General features: G+C 33.8%; 1 protein-coding gene across 9 annotated transcripts in view; it reads left to right on the top strand.

The window, feature by feature from the left end:
- Positions 1-19,732, top strand: part of SOX5 (SRY-box transcription factor 5) — a 1,030,759-nt gene that overhangs the window by 947,920 nt on the left and 63,107 nt on the right. For all 9 annotated transcript variants that reach the window (XM_055095845.1, XM_063593159.1, XM_055095846.2 and 6 more), the window contains one exon: positions 8,043-8,189. In XM_055095845.1, the coding sequence (XP_054951820.1) occupies positions 8,043-8,189 (147 nt within the window). The remainder of the gene's footprint in view (positions 1-8,042; positions 8,190-19,732) is intronic.

Raw genomic sequence — 19,732 nt, forward strand, 5'->3', positions numbered from 1 at the left:
TTGTTCTTGCCACATTTCAAACCCTGGTCTCAAAAGAAATCTTCCATTTTTATAAGTATATTTGACCTGGGAGGTGCTATTAATCATCAAGATTTTAGCTCTATGATGTTCTTTTAGAAGATGTAAGTCTATATATTTGTTTATGTGCAATTTTAGAAGTGACAGCTATTTATTTTTGAGTGAGGACTCTATCACTGAGGATGAAAAAGGATTACAACTTTTTCCTTATGCCTACTTAAACTCTTGGGGTGAACTAAACAATCTCATTGGTCACATTTTAATAAAATACTTAAAAATCTCAATGACCTGACTTGGATTATATGAATGTACCAAATTATCACATGTACCCTCAAAATATGTACATCTAATGTATATCAATAAATTTTACATATTTTTAATATATTTTATTGATATTCATTTATGGCATACCTCTCCTTTCTCTGTTTTATATACTGGTGTTTGATATGAAATTACACTTGGAGAAAAGGATAATACTTATAAAAATAATTTTAAACAATTTCACAAAAATAGTATTAAATGGTATGCATGCTCTTATCACTCTCCATTCAGATAATAACAGTGTAAAAAGTTCACAAATTATCTTTAGGAATCAGTATGTTTTATCATACAGTACTTAAGAAAGACATATTTCAGTTGTAATCTTAATGTGTTTTTTTTTTTAATTTAAAATGCCTTTTGTGCCCAGCTCTCCTATGAAGTTTAATGAAGTTGGTGACTTGGGGAGAAGAAATGTAGGGAGGATGAAAAGGGGGAGAGTAAGGGTAGAGAGAGGATGGCGGACATAACTTACTTTGCACTGTCTTCACAATAAGGTAGAAATATCTCCATCTCCTAATCCATGCCTGAAGTAAAGGAAAATAGTTGGATCAAACCATACACTGTCATATGCTGCTGGCTCCTGGGTAAGTGACTGTATATGGCATCATCTCTGTCTCTTGTGCCTTTATCCAGATTGCCTGGGCACACAAAAGGGAGACCTGTAGCAAGATCCCAGTTAAAATAAAAATTAAAGATCCAGCAATCCCGCTTCTGGGCATGTATCCAAAGGAAATGAAATCAGCATGTTGAAGAGATATCTGTACTCCAGTGTTGACTGCAGCATTATTTACGATAACCAAGACATGGAATCAACCTTATTGTCCATCAGTAGATGAATGGATACAGAAAATGTGAGATATACACACACACACACACACACACACACGCACACACACACACGATGGAATACTTTTCAGCCTTGAAAAAAAAAATCCTGTTATTTGTGAAAACATGGATAAACCTGAAGGATATTCTGTTAAGTGAAATAAGCAAGGCACAGAAAGACAAACACCAGTGATCTCATTTACCTGTGGAATCTAAAACAGTCACACTCATGGAAGGAGAGAGTAGAATAGTGATTACCAGGGTAGAAGGCAAGGGGGAAAGAGGAGACATTGGTCAAATAATAATTTTTTAAAATAGAAAATTAAACTTTGAGCAAACTAAAAGGATCCCAAAGAAACAGCTTATACCTACCAGCAACCGTAACTCCTACTAAATATCTTTTACTTTCTAAATAACAAATATTTAAGATTCGGCAAGTAAATCGTGTATATTTATTTATCAAAAAGAAGGCATTTGTCATCTGGCTTTTCCAAAATACTTCAGAATATCCATATGCTTCAACTCTTGGTTCTGTTGTCTTTTGAAAAGATACTTTTAACGTTTTTCAAATAATCTTCACCCATTTTTGGTATTTATTTTGCAAATAGACATTCAGTTACTGTTATGATTATGACTACAATGAGGTTATCAATTTACTTTGTTCTTATGCTGATAAGATTTAAATTCATATTTTTTTCCTCTCAAGCAAATGAAATGAGTGAATGAATGTGAATTTTATCTGTATTACTAATGAGCCTTTCTTTCTAATTCTTTGGATTGTACAAGCATGCCAAATTCATTTTGGATTTTAAAAATTTGTTTTATGTATAGTCACTATTATTATGAAATATATTAAATATGTGCAAGAGAGCTATATTAATAATATTTTACATAGTCATTTTCTGCATTTGTTCAATTTTACTGTTCCTTGTTTTTAAAATTTTCTGATAAAGCATTGATTAGCAGGGACATAATCTCTGCCTTCAAGGAGTTTACTGGTCAGTAAATGGTTTGGGGCAATAAATCTTGATAGATATTTTTGTCAGTGCCTAATACACTGAATCCAAATACTCCAGATGGCAGTTAGACAGTGGACTAGTAGTCAATCAGAGAAGTTGTGTTTTTAGCAATTTGGGGAAAGTAACCTATTACTGAAAAGTGGCAAGAATTTACCACCTCTAGGAATTAATGAAATAGACTAGCTTAGAATTTAAATAAGCTGTTTGTAGAATTTCTGTATTCCTCACACTGAAAAGTACTTGTTTAAGGTATTTTTATGGGTATCTTCATATAAAAGCATGATTGATTTAATACTATTGATTCTAACCATAGCATAAAAGCTATGTCATCCAAATACAATTATACTATTTTTTCCCCAAAATAGCAACAATTAATTAGTACAAGTTAAAGTATCTGTTATCCTACTAGACCTTTTCTAGCCCCATAGTGGGCCATTAGAGATGAGCAGAAAGAATGCCTGTTAATGAACTGCCAGCCCGCTGCCCAGCAGTGATTTGGTGCACATAATAATAAGTTATAAGAAAAACTACTGATTAGACTTGAGTAAGTTAGATACAATTCAAGCTTATGTTGGTGGTGGTGGAGAACATCACACTTTTCATAATTTTTTAAAAGTGTTTTATTGAGCCACACTTTAGGGGAAGTTCATGATTGAATGGATCTAGTCATTCAGGGAAATCCTCTCTGTGTAAATTAATACTTCCTTTGTCAAGAAGGAAAGAAAGAAATAAAAGAAAAATATAGTATATGTGTTTTGCCTTTCTTAAAAGGATAAATGATGAATATACACAAATGAGAATAGATGATGGGTGAGATTACTTACATACTTATGAAGACTTCATATACATTGTATTATCATCTTGTTCCTCTGTTTATCTTTTCTTTTCCCCAGTTAATTGGCAATTTTTATGTGCCCGGTATGCTATGAACTTGAAATTATTTTTTCCATCTTCATTTCACAACTGTTACTGCAATTCAAGTTCCTATGATCAGCATTATCACTGTTAAATGTTGATAATTTCATAGCTGATATTTCTGTCTTATCAATATTCTAGCTAAAAAACATCATATATATTGCTCTCAAACAGTCAGTGGCTTTCTCTTACTACATATTCAATTAAAACTCTTTTGCTTATGTTTCAAAAGCTTCCATAAGGTGAGTGTAGCCTACAAAACTAATGTTATTTTCCTCTAACATAGCTATGTATGCATTGCCCTTTCTACCACTCACTGTTCCACACCAATCTCTATATTTCCCTTGCAGCAACCAGCTCATTCCTGCTCTCATGCCTTTCTTTTAATTGTACTCCCTTCCTAGAATGCCATCTCCTTTTTCTATGTCCACCTTAACTCCATCTCTTCTACGAAAACATACCTGAACACACTGATGCATTTCTTCTCTCTTAACACCTTCGACAGTGACATACAGTTACAGTATACTTATAGTCTCATTGTTTTCTGTTTATCAGTCTTGACTTAAGGCAGAAACTATGTTTGTACACTTTCTCTCTCCTCTGCTATACCAATAATAGTCCAGAGTCAGCACATATATGTTGCCTAGTTTCTTACTTTGTGTATTTAATCCATTAATAATTATAACTATTTTTTATTGATCAGGCATTCTTTACCATGTGCTTTCCTGACTGTTTTGTACACATCATGTGATTCATTTCTCACAGTACCTTTATAAGGTCAATTTCATTTATCCCTGAATTTACAGATTAAGGAACTGTGGCTCAGAGAAGTTGCCCAAGGTCACATGGCTTAGAGTTGCAATTAGAATTCAGTTCTGCCTTGTCCAAAGCTCTCGCTTTTTAAGTTTTCCACTAGAAGTAGAAAGCATGATCTTTCAAGGAGCTTAAAATGTTGAAGAGACAAAAATCTAGGTTATGGAGCAATTTGAGACAAAAATAGAAGTTGCTTATATTTATATACATGTATGTAAAAACATATTTATGAACTTTGAGTACCAGGAAGACACGAAGTAATCAATAATAAATTCTAACCTAATCATTTGTAATTGTTTCCTTAAAAACTCATTGTCTAAAGGAGGTACAGGTATGAGGGTAGTGAAAGAGAATGAGAATGCAATGTTTTAAGCAATAGAAAGACTGGAAAGCTCTGAGGAGTTGTGAAGTTTTAGAGATCACATCCAATCCCTAACACATTAGTTTCAAGGTAAGAGTCAAGTTATTCTGTTATTCTGCGAGGCTAAGATACTGTGAGTCTGGTTAAACTAATGAAATGAGTGTTCTCTTTCAGTTCAGCCTTTTTTTTTTTTTTTTTTTTTCTTTTGAGACAACATCTCACTATGTTGCCCAGGTTGGTCTCAAACTCCCAGGCTCAAGCAGCCCTCCTGTCTCTGCCTCCCAAAGTGCTGAGGTTACAGGTGTAAGCCACCACACCTGGCTCAGCTCAGCCTTTTATGTTTAGTGTCATCAGTTTGTTTAGTGTCATCTGTTTGTTTCTGATGTTTTAGACAACTTCACTATCATAAAAATACATTCATCATAATATACCTTATGTTTAACTTTGGGTTTTATCTGTTATTATTTAAAGAAAGATGTTAACCAGATTTTCACTTTAAGACATACAGGCATACATACGTACAAACATAAGTGGATTGTATAGTTCTCCAGGTGCTTGTTATTTCAGGTGGCCTTCCAGTGGTCACTAGATTTCATGCCCCTTTCCCATCTACAAGGTCAACCAATGGTTCTGTGACTGTAGACGTCACTCAGGGCAGACACCTGTTATTAGGCTTGATTTTGCTTTAAGAACGTGTAATAAAAGAAGGAAACTGCTCATCATTTCTTGGCTTATTTGTTTTAAAATCACTCACTACACATATTTTAATGGAGAGAAAAAGGAGCATAATTTTTTAAAAGTGTGAATTAAAATAAGTCACAGCAGCATTTTAAAAAAATTATCCACTCTTACATATGTAGCCAGATAGAAGAATTATTGTCAGCTTCTTTAATTTTACTGAAATTTCCTATTAACTTGTAAATGGCCAAGTTAGAATGCAAGAGTATTAAAATTCCTGATTGATCTTATCTGAGCAGACTCAAAGTATGTTAAATTCTCTAAGACGGGGTTCATTTTTGCTTTTGTGTTAGAATATAACTTTTAGGAAAACATATCTATGACACAAAATGTGTTGAAATAGATATTTCCTGGCCTTACTTCAATACCTTGGTGAACCAGGAAAATCTGATATGCTTGGTGGAAAATGCAGTGATGTGGGAATAGTGGAAAACTGATCACAGTTGGAGAAGAGTAATTCTAAAATTTGTCTTCTTTCACAGAAGCCAAATATGAGAAAGGGTTTATGGGCAATTTGGGGGAGAGAAGAGCAACCTAATGTTAGCCATCCTTGAACTGAATAGCAGGTTTATGAAATTCTCATCATAAATTACATTCCGTCTCTGTATTCCGTAGAAATACCAGCAAGGCAAATGATATTATACTGTTATTATAGAAATATTAGCATATTCAACTGGGTCTATCTCTTTTACAAATGTTTCTTCCCTTTCAACTCAAAAGCATTTCTTTTAGGACAATTTAACTCAGATACACCTTAATTCCATATTTAAAAGGGTAAAAGTATATTTATTTGAGTGATGAAAGAATATGTATAACTTTTATTTCCAAATACGTGTCTTCTCCATCCTTTAAATCCTTTAATTCAATAAACTATTTTAGAGTTTTTATACTTGTATTTTTAATAATAGTTCTTATATTTCTTTGGAAATTATGACCTTCTCTGGTGCCTAATATTTAAATATTGAATCACATTTAATGGCTACTTGGTTAAGCTATTTAAATATCTAAATAACACAAATAACCAATAATTTTGTCAGTAATATGAAGAATCAAAATTAAATTTTGAATAACTGTTTTGTTCACATTTTCTTTACTCACAGATATTGTATGTTCCATGTCATTAGTAATTATAAAATAATTTCATTTTTAGTGTATAACGAATCAGTAATAGGAACTTTTATCCTCTAGTAATAATACCCAGTGAAATCATTTTTAAAGACAAGAATACAATATACAATACAATATGAAATTCATAAAATGTAATATAGTTATCTAGTTAACTTGTGAAAATACATATAGTTTTTAAATTCAATATTAGTACATGCATTCTACTGGTCAGAGTTTTAATATGTAAAGTGATATCCTAGGATAATTGGTTATTTTCTTAAAGACTTTATAAGTAGTTTAGAATGATGCCAGAAAGAAGTGCTTTTTAAATTGCAGGATATAATGCATAGATTTTTAAGACAGATGGGAGAAATGGATCAATTCTGATCATTTTTCTTTAAATAGAAAACTCTCAAGTCTTCCTTTTTGAAGTGAATTATCCTTTTAATGTTTATGTAATTGAAGACAATCATTTTTATTCTTTCCAGTTGGCTGGGGTAAGAAAAGATGTAATTATTCCAACACATAAAACGCTTATGAGACAATTATTAATATAAAAATATTTTTATGGTCTTTTAGTTTTCTCTGGGATATATTTTACATTAATTTGCATAAAAATAAGCCATAATTTTTATCGATAACTTTAATGTATTTTTATTTAGGTTATAGTATCTGGAGACTTATGTATGTGTATTTTCACATAAATGTGTGCTGTCTTCAGTTTTCATTATTTTATTTAGAGAGAGACACTGCTAATCAGGATCTGTGGCTTATCATGAGCAATTTTGTCGTTTGGAATTTCTCTTTCAGAAAAAAAATCAAGATAATCCAGATAACTATTTCACAGCACTTCTCCTTGAGAGCATTTTTTCTTGCTTCATTGTAGAAATTCTAGCTTGCATTGTAAATGCTATCCATGGAATCTCAAGACAAATGAGAAATAAGAAACTGGGATGTGTGTGTGTGTGTAAAATTTATCTAATATTAAATATATAATTAAATATTTAGTAATTTAAATGATATATTTATTTAATAATTATTTTCTTACATAGTTATTTAAAATTTTAACAAAGTGTGAAAGGAAAATAAAAAGAGTAATAATTAAATATTTGATGTAATATTTGAATTTAAAGCAACTTCCTTGTTTTAGGATAATACATCATACAGCTATCATTATCAAAGTAAAATTTTTCTTTTATTAATTACTTGGACAATTTTATTGCTTATTTAATAAGAATAAGTAATGGCTTAGTGGAAGAATATGTGTTTTAGGCAGTATTCTTTAAAACCTTAGTCGTCAAGATAATTTGAGATTTGTCTGTGTTTACATATCATGAAGTAAAGTGAACTTCTGGCAAGCATCCAGTTAATTTTTATCAATGTAGGTAGACTGACCAGATAATCTTCTTCAAGTACTTTTTTTTCCCATTGCCTTTCAGTGCCTTTTCTGTACTTCTACCCACCTAACACTCAGAAAAATTGTTTCGGGTGCCCATTTCAAGAAATCAAAGAAAGAGGCATACAGGGCTTGAACCAATATGGATAGTAGAAAATTACTGTGTATATGAAGCATCCTTTTGTAACACACTGTGTAAATTTAAAGTAGAATATAAAGAGCTCTTAACTAGATAATATGTTATACTTGCCTTCTATAGACATTGGAATAAAGTAAATATGGATGGCTCTTATTTGCTTTGAGTCCTTGGACATACTGAAGGTGAGATCACTTATATGTAGTATCTGTCATTTCTCCCCTAAAAAGTAATGAAATCTGAGGTGACAGCTTCTTTCTTTAAATATTCCAGTGCACTAAACAAAATGCTCATAGGAAAAATACCATATCTGAATATATGTACTTTCTGAATGGTACGTTTATTTTATTATTCACAGTATTCTTTCTCCCTCTCTCTCTTTTTCTTCTGTAGCAGTTATATGCTGCCCAGCTAGCTGCAATGCAGGTATCTCCAGGAGGGAAGCTGCCAGGCATACCCCAAGGCAACCTTGGTGCTGCTGTATCTCCTACCAGCATTCACACAGACAAGAGCACAAACAGCCCACCACCCAAAAGCAAGGTACCCTTTTGAAGAAGCCACTGTCTTGCCACTTAGCTTTATTTTTCATTCAATGGTATTTATTAAATGTCTATTATATGCCAGCAGCTAGCTTAAACTCTGGGTGTACAAGGAGGTAAGAATCAAGCAAGGGCAACAGGTGTGCATGTAAACTTATCTGCATACATTGAATCATTCATTTATTCATTTATTCAATATGTGTGTATCGATAACTATAGTAGAAAATGTGAGAGATAAAAAAGATTATCAGATGGGTATCTTGTACCCAAGGAGCTTACAGTCTGATTATGTAGATATTTATAAAAATAGCCAAATAGCCATACTCTATGATACAAAATAAATTTTGTAAAAAGTTACAGATAAAGTACATTGGAAGTTATATTGGGAGGCAGAGATCATCTTCAGTGAGAGATCCCATCAGGAGTTTGCCAGAGAAGGGAAAACTGAAATAGACCTTAAAATACAAGTAGAATTAGGACCTACAGAAGGTGTTTTAAAAATATCAGTGACTGTTATAATGTGGTACAGTGTAGATATAATTTTAGATAAATCACCCACCCAATGAGATTATCATGTAAGGAAATGAAGGTAATAGTAGTGTTAGAAGTAAGGCAATTTAGAAGTAGTTTTGGTTTTTAAGCTAAGAAAACATTAGAACACATGGAAAAGGATCAGGAAAAAGTCAAATAATGTATGTTTCTTGGCCTAAAAGGAGAGAAAAATTGATTTTAAATTTGTATTTGTATTAAGATCTTGCTTAAATGATATTGTATAAATATATTAAGCTTTCCATGCAAGAAGTAAGAAGAGTGATCATAAAGCAATATTCCTTGAGATTACTCAGGGAAACAACCACAAATAATTTGATTCTGTTAGGAAATGTTAAATAGAAAGCTGACACAGTTAGTTTACCAGCAAAATATATATATATATATATATATATATTTATATATATATATTTTGCTAAATTATGTAGAAAATTGCTTCTGTTCTCCATCCCATGAATGCCATGTTGACATGTCTAAAACAAAACAGTGTAAGAATGGTCACAATCGTTGAAATACACAGAGAAAAGGATTAGAAAATATTAAAAGAGAAAAATCCGAGAATCCTCAAAAAATCTTTCTCTAGAACCCTGGTGGCTCTGTCAGGATTTCTTTCAGAGTTATTGTATACTCCAGAGAGTAAATCAGTAAGGAGAAGGGATCAATCAATCATTTGGAAAAGGGCACTCTAACCTCCATCTTCCTAGAATTCCCCAGTCCTTTTCCATATTACTAAAAGACAAATATTTTGGGGAATATAACTTAACCTGGACAAGGACCTTAGACCATGCTTTTTCAGCAATATGTAGAAATATTTAATGAAAATTGTTGTACACACTACATTGACAGTAGGAGTATACATATGCCACTTTTAAGATCTATTTCAGTTGTTTAATGGACCGTGCATCTTCTGTGCTTAATGTATATCTAAGGCCTGGTCTGCTTTTCTTTATAATCACAACAGCATGTAAGTTTTTAAAACTGGTAATAATTTTAACATTTCTTAAATACATTTAATTTTAAAGTAGTGATAATTTTAGTGTTTCTGTGGACCAGCAGTTTTCATGTATTACCTGTAAAGAAAAATGTACTTTGGATAAAATAAATAGCTGTAGCAGCATAGTCATTGTCACACACAGATACGTCTGTGAGGTATTATTCTCTGTTTTTTCCCTTGATTTATTGATGTGATTTCACATCATGTTTCGTAATGAGGCTTTACATCAGGACATTTTGCTTTATGATTTTAGGATATGTAGCTCACTTTTAAATGGCTGACGGATTTTTTTCTTACACCTACAATCACTTTTTATCATTGATACCTTCTCACCAGATTACTTATACAAATCATCATGAAGCTTTTGATGTCAGTCAGCCTCATCCATTTATGCATCTACTCATTTGTCCATTCACTCATTTATCCATTCAAATGTTTATTGAGCAGTTGCTACAGTGATTTTATTTAGGTAACCATGGAAAATGCTAAAGTAACTGAAGGTTTGCTTTGCTAAGATTAAGAAATTGCTTTATGAACTATATAGTTCTATACATTCATAGAACCTCATAGACTTTGTGCAAAAGAGAATGAGTATTTCAGTAGTGTCAGAAATCTGTCACATCCTGTGGTGTTATATACCTCTGTTTATTTAATACAAGTGAAAAAGTAGATTGTGTTTCTATAGCCATGATTATACATTATTTAAAAAATAGTTCTTCTTTGAAATTCAATGACTGTTTGAAAGTGAGCCTTTATGAATTTTCTATCATATAAAGTTTAAGAAAACTTTATGTGGTTTATAGTGGGTGTTGTACTTCTTTCCATCCACAATTATTGTAAAATACACAAAGGTTTAACTAAGAATAAAGTGCCTCTTTTCAAGTAACAACGATTTAATAAAAATATGCCCTTTCTTTGCTCAGTGCCCTCTAGCATACTGTCCACAACCACTCTTATTGTCAGAAAAGATTTCTTCAGTGTGTTTGTGTTTTAGCTCAGCAGTAAAATGTAGTGGGTTAAAAATAGCCACACCAATAAGTAATACTGTTGTCATTTTAATGAAGAACATGGCCAAAAAAATACAACCTATAATAAATAAAGAGGACCCATTACAATACATGAATTTACTTTCTTGTAGCCTGGAATTGACATTTATACATAGCATAATAAACATTTTGACTTCACAAAGCTATTTTATTCATGTATAATAGCCATCATTTATTATCATATTTATGTTTTTAAGCAATCAATTATGAATGTCTTGGGGGTATTTTCTGTGTGTTTTATTGGCAAATGTTCATGTCTATGTTACCATAAAATAGAGTTATTTTATTAAAGGGTTTTGTGTTGTCTACATACCTACCTGGCATAAACCAAATTGATGGTTTAAGTTAAAAGTACATTTGCTGTTTGGAACAATGAAATCATAAGTCACAACCAGGTGATGATGTGAGATTAATGATCTTATTGATAGCTGTGGAAAATTAACCATGTTCTCTGAGTTGTATTGCCTGCCTTTCTTCCTGGGTATGCTTTTGCCTTTGACTCAGAACTCTAGAGAAGGACACAAACAAAACTTATTTGCAATTTGCAAAAAATGGAAGGGGGGAATCGAAAGGAGGGGGCTCCAAAAGACTGTAAAATTGTACAGCATGAGTCCTCTGATGCATGCTGTTTTCAATCTGCTGTGTGCCAGTTGGAGGCTTGGGGAGTGTGTGCGCGAGAGAGAAAGGATAATGCTGAGAAATGATAGAGTGGCTGTGACCTCCAAGCTCAGCCTGGAAATCCAAGACATTGATTTCACTTAGCATTCCTGCTGAGAAATCTGGCGGAGTTCAGTTGTAATAAAAGGACAAGATTCTGTTCTAATGGTAATGGCGTATGACAGACATATCACTTTGTCTGTCCTCAGCACCAGAGAGAGGAGAATTGGAGAAAGGTCACCTGACCTGCCTGTGGTGTTATACGAGTGCTGTACTGAGCTTTGAACTGCCGCCCAGGAGCATAATTATTTATAATATTAAATGATAAAGAAACCTTTAGAGGACTCACAGTGAACCTCTGAAAACGGCACACTGGAGTTGTGTTCTGTAAATGTGAAAACACAAAAAGAAATCTGGTCTGTTCAAAATCTGCATTCAAGAACATGCGTATTGTTGCTTGTTGAGTTACAGGTCCTTGAACTTACTGTTTGTGAACTGTTTGCACTAATGCCTGACATATTGTCATGAGTTACTTTTTCTTTTCTCAATGCCTTGGTTTTATTAGTCCCAAGCCAAATATATATATATATAAAAATATAAATAAATATAAATTTCCCCCCGCTCCATGGTCTATCTTGCCAAAGACTGGATGATACAGAATTAAGAGCATTGACAGATTTTAAAAATTTCTCAGCTGTTACAATAAAATTTTTCTAAATACTCGTACGCTTGTCTCTTCAGCAATTATTTAATTTGTTCCCTTTTGGATCTTACTCCAGGACTATTTTTTTCATTGACCCACAAAAGCGAATATGTTTAGCTCTTCGCAGATATTATTCTAGATCTTGTGTGTCCTAACAGCTATGTTTATGGCTAAATGTTGGCAAATAAGTCTGAGTGAAAGTATAAAACCTTGAACTTTTATGACAGGAGATCCTGTTTAATGAAAATTATAAAAATAATTCTACCTTCTCACATTAAAGAAAATTATTTAATTGAGGTATTGTTAAGCAGTATTGACGTTTGAATCACATATACAATAATGTTGCTTTGAGTCTGCTTATGGCCTTAACAAATGTTTTAATTATTTGCTTAACTTTGGTAGTTTAACTTGGTAGTTTAACTTTCTGCCACAGAATGAACCAATATGCAATGTATTCAGCAACTTTCATTTTTGCTCCACATATTTATTCAAATGAATTTCCACATACTTTCAGGTAGTCTTTTAAGAGACTAGGTGACCTTTGCTTTGTTATAGTAATTGATCTTTTGATACATTTGTTTTCTAAGAATAAATTATTTCTTTTAAATTTAATGGAATCAGTATCAGGCTTAAAAGAGTTATTTTAGGAGGAAGAGTATTTAGACTCGGTTTCATGCACAGCTCATATAATTGTTAGTTATGAATAGGCTTATAGTTCTGTGTTATCAAGAAGTCCTCAAATGTTATAGGTGTGCTAAACATCCAAACTTCACATTATAAGTGTTCTGCCATTGTAAAAGTAGCTACCTCTTGGGAAAATCCTAAGAGCAACTTGTAAATACTATTAAACCTCCCTTGGTGTTTGATGGAAACTTACATATTGCCTGCAGCAGCCAAGAACAGTCAGTTTAAAAAGCTGATGACAAGAGAGAATTCCTGGGTGCTTTTCTTTTAACCTTGCCGTGACCCTGGTCATACCCCAAGTCACAGTTGTGTTTCTATCAATGGCAAGAGCACACAGATTGTCCAAATCAATTTTTTGTTCTTTTCGAATACTTCTGACAGTGATGTTCCCATTTGCTCAGCAGTAGCACCTGGGAGTATGACAAGGAAAAGAAATATTTCTCCGACAAGCCAGAAATGGCCCTAACCAGCTGACCAGACACAATCAGATTCTTTGAGCTGCACTATCCTTATAATATTGCTTCAAATTCAGAAGCAAAAACTGGAACTTTATTGTTATCTGAGCCTCTTTCAAAGGCATAGTAAAGATTTTGCCTGATGTGGTACCATGTGTTTCTGTTAGTAATATCAGCAGTGCCGATGACTCCTATTAGGGAACCTATTTTTTTGCTGAAATGGTACCAATCACATAGTTTCATGCTATCAAGTAAACATTATATCAATACACACTAATCTGCAGGGTAGAATTTTGTAGTTTAATACTATGAGTCACAATTTGTGGTACACATACACACCAGATTACTTAGCAATATGCTAGCAGTACGAGAAATCAGAGGATAATCAAAATTCATCTTGATTGAGGATTAGTTCTCACAGGAGATTTGGGAAATGAAAGCATTTTTGGTAATTTGAGACAATGTTTTATAATGCCAAGTGGGGAAAAAGGCAGAATACAAACCGCACATACAGCATAATCACAACCAAGTCTACCTACCACTAACACAAAGTATAAAACTTTATTTTTAATATTGTGACAAAAAACATCTGTTAAAGATATAGCACAAGAGTGGCTGGGTGCGGTGGCTCACACCTGTAATCCCAGCACTTTGGGAGGCCGAGGTGGGTGGATCATGAGGTCAGGAGATCGAGACCTTCCTGGATAACATGGTGAAACCCCATCTCTACTAAAAAATACAAAAAATTAGCCGGGCATGGTGGCGGGCACCTGTAGTCCCAGCTACTCGGGAGGCTGAGGCAGGAGAATGGCATGAACCCAGGAGGCGGAGCTTGCAGTGAGCCGAGATCGTGCCACTGCACTCCAGCCTGGGCAACAGAGCAAGACTCCATCTCAAAAAAAAAAAAAAAAAAAAGATAAAGCACAAGACAACAAAGAGACTTCATGAGTTTGAAATGGACTAGGAAATGCTAAGGCCTCCACAGCAATATTTCCATGGTGAAAAGTTCAAAAAGCACTGCTCAATATAACCGTAACCTCATTTAATAGTTTTCACATTTCATCTGACCATGAGAAATTTTGAGTGGTAGTTTCTAGAGGTGTTATTTCCAATATGTTAAAGTTTTAGAATACTACTATTTGACTTACTCAGAGCTTTTCAGGTCAAAGTCTCAAATCATGACTTACTACACAGGGCTAAAACTGGTCTGTGAATGTAGTATTTCTAAGTAATTCACAGTGCTGAAATAGTATTAATAAAAGAGGAGCCGCCATTTATCTCTATATGTCAGCATCAAATCACTGATCCATCCTGAAACTGTTGGGCCTGGTACTTTTGTAGATTCCATTTCTCCCACAAGTTCAGGACAGAAAGGGGTATCAGCCTCAGCTAATTATAACCGCATTTAAATTGACCATTTTCTAATCTTAACAGTATCTGGCATATCACTTAAATGCTAGAATCTCCTTAATAAATTATTCTGTATTCTTTGTTAAATAGCTATTGAAAACCCCTTTCTCTCCTTTATTTCAGTATCTGTGAAATAACTATTTCGTTAGCCTTTGAGATGTAATATGGATGTGTCATATACTCAAGAGGTGAATTCATCTAAGAAGAATCACCCCATAGAGTTAAACTGCAAATGCAGCCCATTATCATTATCATCACTTCCTGGGTGGGACATATTTACAGTGGATATAACATAGTCGCCCTGTCATTTTAAATAAAATAGTTTTCTTTTTGTGGTTCTGTGTTGCTACATGGAAATAAGTTAAATGAAATGTTATCAACAGAACCCCTGTGATGAGCCTCCTCCTCTCCTTTTCATCTTTATTCAGTGGATGGAAATCTCAAACAGCTAGGTACTTAAACAGAGGCTTTTCTGGGCTCTGTGGTATTAAATGTCCAAATAGATCATTAGGTGAAATATTCTTATGATGCAGAAAGTTGAGGGTTGATCACATTTTTACCATAAAAACAATAAGAATTATAAAAGAGGCTAGTTGTAATCTCAGCGTTAAATGAAAAAGCAAAATATGCAGAATGATTTAGGTAATGTCCTTTGAATTTTACCAGCCTGGGCTGTGTATCCCAGTATACTGATTTTGTTTTGACAGAAACATGTCTCATGCACACAGCATGGTGAGCCATGTCAAAGCTTTTTAATAATGCAAACCATGGGGAAAGAAGAGGATGTGGAGCATGTGCAGACTCAGGAAGATCCACAGAATCAGATTTTTTAAGGGAAACTTGCACTGTAAAGTAGGTGCAACCCAAAGTAGATTTCACCATCTAAAAATCTGTGTGTTTGAAACATTGTAATCAAAAACAGCAGGTAGTTAAAACCTAAGTCGTTTAGGGAAATAAAAACAGGACAATAAGAAAAGATGTCTGGGTATAGGAGTATCTGATAAAACCTTAATGAATATCATAGCTAAAAATGCTAAGTCATTATTGTGTCAGAGACTGAGAAAGCAAAAGTACGTTTCTGTAGTTACTCTTGTTTGGGGGGAATCATTTATAATTTTGACTTCCTAAAGCATACTTTAAAACAGTTGAAATCTTTTATTTTTTATGCTAAATTATTGATCATTGCCTCCTTTGGAGCTGTCAATAATCAACTCCTTTTTATCACTTTAGCCGCCACCTGTACTGGAACTGTTTGGTTTGAGACTTGATAGGTGAAACTAAGGAGGACTATTCTTAATGTCAGAGTTGGTTCCCTCTCTGTATTAAATATATGTTGCTTACACATTCTTACTTATTCATAAAAGAAGAATTTTAGCGGTCTCTCTTACAGAGATGCCTCAAAGTATAAATTTGTTTGTAAAATGACAACAATTACTGATGTCTTATTTAGGTTGATGGAAAATAGTATATATGCAAAATTATTCAATAGATTTTTATCTAGATTTTCCACTAGAGAAAATAAAGAATACTAATAGTATTTTTAAACATTACGAAATGAAGAGCAGAAAGAGAACGATATACTGACTAAACAGAGGTAGACATGAGGGTTGGAAAATAGACATGTAATATTCTAAACTGAAGATTACTTAAAAACCCGAAGTACTCAAAAGTTGTATTTGTTTGATAAAATGTATAAGACATTTTATTTATAGAGGTATGGAAGCTTAAGTTGGAAGCCCAGAAGGTATTCAGTCCAAGACACAATAACCCAGTCTCAAGGCAACTTTGCTTCTGCCTAGAGTCTCGCAATATCAAGGAGTCCACCAGTTAATGAGACAGCATTGTCTTATTCAGAATAAGTCTTTTTTGTTATTTTCTTCATTTTTATGGATTTAGGAGTACAAGTACAGTTGTGTTACAAGGATATATTGCTTAGTGGTGAGGCCTAGGCTTTTAGTATGCTCATAACTGGAATAGCTTGCATTGTACCCAACAGGTAGTATTTCAGAATAAGCCTTAATATCACAATGTTCTTATTTAAAGAGAACTGAAAGCATCTTTCCAGGACTTTTTCTTGTGGTTTCACTGAATAACAATTACATTATTCAGTTCTCTTTCAGTTGCAAGTGATAGAAAATGGAAGTACATTCGGTCACATTTTTTTTTTTTTTTTTGAGGCAGAGTCTCACTCTGTGGCCCAGGCTGGAGTGCAGTGGCACAATCTGGGCTCGCTGCAAGCTCCGCCTCCCGGGTTCACACCATTCTCCTGCCTCAGCCTCTCAAGTAGCTGGGACAACAGGTGCCACCACGCCCAGCTAATTTTTTTGTATTTTTAGTAGAGACGGGGTTTCACCGTGTTAGCCAGGATGGTCTCAATCTTCTGATCTCATGATCCACCAGCCTCGGCCTCCCAAAGTGCTGGGATTACAGGCGTGAGCCACCGTGTCCGGCCCACAATTTTTTTTTAAGAAGTTCTTCAGATTTCATGTGTGGTTTAATCAGGATCCCAAACAATATCTTACAGAGTTGATTTGTATTTCCTAGCTCTGCTCTTTTTTCGTTCTTAAAAGGATGGTCCCTTTTTAGTGTTCTGTAGCACCCTATGTTTACATCTACCATTCACTGATTCAACAAATATTATTTCTATCATGTATCAAGTTTAATAGAAGCCAGTAGAACTACAGCTGTAAACAAAACAGTAGTACTCTTACAATTTCACAGTGTAATGGGGAGAAGCAAACTATGGGCAATTAAACAAATGGATAATTTTGTGCATGCTAAGTGATATGAAGAAAATAAAACATGGTCAAAGATAGTGTGCTGGGGACAAGAAAGGGAATCTTCTTGGGAGAGAGCTTTAAGGAAAGCCCTCTCTGAAATCGTGAAAAGGAGGACACCTGTAAAGGTCTAAGGAAAGGTTATTCTAAACAGGAGGGAAAGTAATTGCAAAGACTCTAATATGTGAATGAGATTAGTGAATTCAAGGTTCAGAGAAAAGGCTGGGGTAGCTAAAGTGCAGTGAACATGAAGGAGAATGATAAAGAGTCAGGTTGGGAAATGAGAAAGACCAGATCCTATAGGATTGTTTCATGTTCAGAACTTTGAATTATGTTCTAAATATATTCATTTTTAAAGATAAATGATATATTTTCTATCTGTCACACTACTCATCTAGCTATTGTTATTATGTACTCACTGTCTTCCTCTCTTAGGTATTATGTCTTTGTAGCAAAGGAATTTTTTTATCTCCTGTGCCAATTAATTAATTAATTAATATTTTAAGGGCTTCTACAGCACTCCCTTAGAAACATACTGGAATTTGAGCCCTAATGACATATCCTGGGTGTGGCTGTTGGAGAGACGTAATTCCACAAATATTTGTTAATTGCCTGTGATGTGTTGGAGTCCTAGGACATGAGGATAGTGGTCAACAGTGTAGATAGATATATGTGCTCATGTAACACAGTGTATAAAGTGAGGGATATGAAGAAGAATGTAGATAGAGACAATAGATATAGTTGAAGAAGGGCAGCAAGTATGGACCAGGAGTGTAGATTCAACATAGAATATTTCCTGTTTTGTTTTTTTTTTCCTGATTCATTTCATCAGCAGGTTTTCGCTGGCAATATAGGAAAACACATACAATTGATAGTACCTGTCACCACCTATGTGAAGCAAATTACAAAGTCAACTTTTTAGATGATATTTTGACACTAACACTATTACATGAGTATTCATTTTAAAATAGTCAGCTTAAAAAACTATAATTGCTACATACTAGTGCTCATAAGAGTTTTGGAGCTCTTGTTTTACTTAATGTCTTTTAAGTAGATAAACAAGTCACATAAGAAAAAACACCCAAATTTCTGATTAGTGTGGTTTTTGCTTTCATATATGTTTAAATCCCACTTTCTCTCTCTCTCTCCTTTTTTCTCTTCCTTCTTCTCTACCTCTTTCCAGTTAGTATATGCTTTTTAAAAGTCACACCTCCTGTCATATAAACATGCAACGCCACCTGCTTAACAAAGAAAAACACCAAAAACTTCTGTAAAACTTTTATAAAATTTATTTAAATAATGTTATTTTCTTGGTAAAAAAAATTATATCATTTATTTAAACATGTACTTTCTTAAAGCACTTAATATTCAATTTATATTAGTGAAATTGATGAGTTTATATACAAAGATCTAATACATCAGTTTTATTGCATTATATTTCATAAAATGAGATTCTTTTCAGTTTTACCTGTTTTCACATTCACTAATGTACATACAATATGGTAGTGGCATTAATTGCACAAAGCTAGTGTAAGAAGCAATAGAGATTATTTTAATCCAGAGCCTATCCAAAATATTATAAGAAAATGAGGTTCTCCATCATTATTCATATGGTTTCTCATTACTGCTAACACTCAGCTGAAGAAGCCAGTCATTCTTAATTATGGTTTTTAAAACAAAGACCAGAAATTGTATGACTTGATTAGTATTAAATGTGGGAGAAAAAGGCCTTCAACAGATGCAGTGGTATAATTTACATTACCTGAATTGTTTAGAGTCTGTGTAATATGATCAGGGGAATTCGTAGGCACATATTCCTTGTCTTATGTATTGTAAAGTTGGAGAATATAAGAAACATGGACTACCTATTTGAAATTTAGAAAGAAAAACTATTTTTTTAAGGAAACAGAGTAAATTTTTTTTTTTTTTTTTTTTGAGACAGAGTCTAACTCCATTGCCCAGGCTGGAGTGCAGTGGCGCGATCTCAGCTCACTGCAACCTTTGCCTCCCAGGTTCAAGCAATTCTCCTGTCTCAGCCTCCTGAGTAGCTGGGACTACAGGTGCCTGCTGCCACACCCAGCTAATTTTTGTATTTTTAGTAGAGATGGGGTTTCACCATGTTGGTCAGGCTGGTCTCCAACTCCTGACCTCAGGTGATCCACACGCCTCAGCTTCCCAAAGTGCTGGGATTACAGGCATGAGCCACCGCGCCCAGCCCAGAGTAATTTTATATCTCTTATTTAAATTGAATATATATTTGAAATTTTGT

Source organism: Pan paniscus, chromosome 10 (assembly GCF_029289425.2).
Source record: "Pan paniscus chromosome 10, NHGRI_mPanPan1-v2.0_pri, whole genome shotgun sequence".
Lineage (NCBI taxonomy): Eukaryota > Metazoa > Chordata > Mammalia > Primates > Hominidae > Pan > Pan paniscus.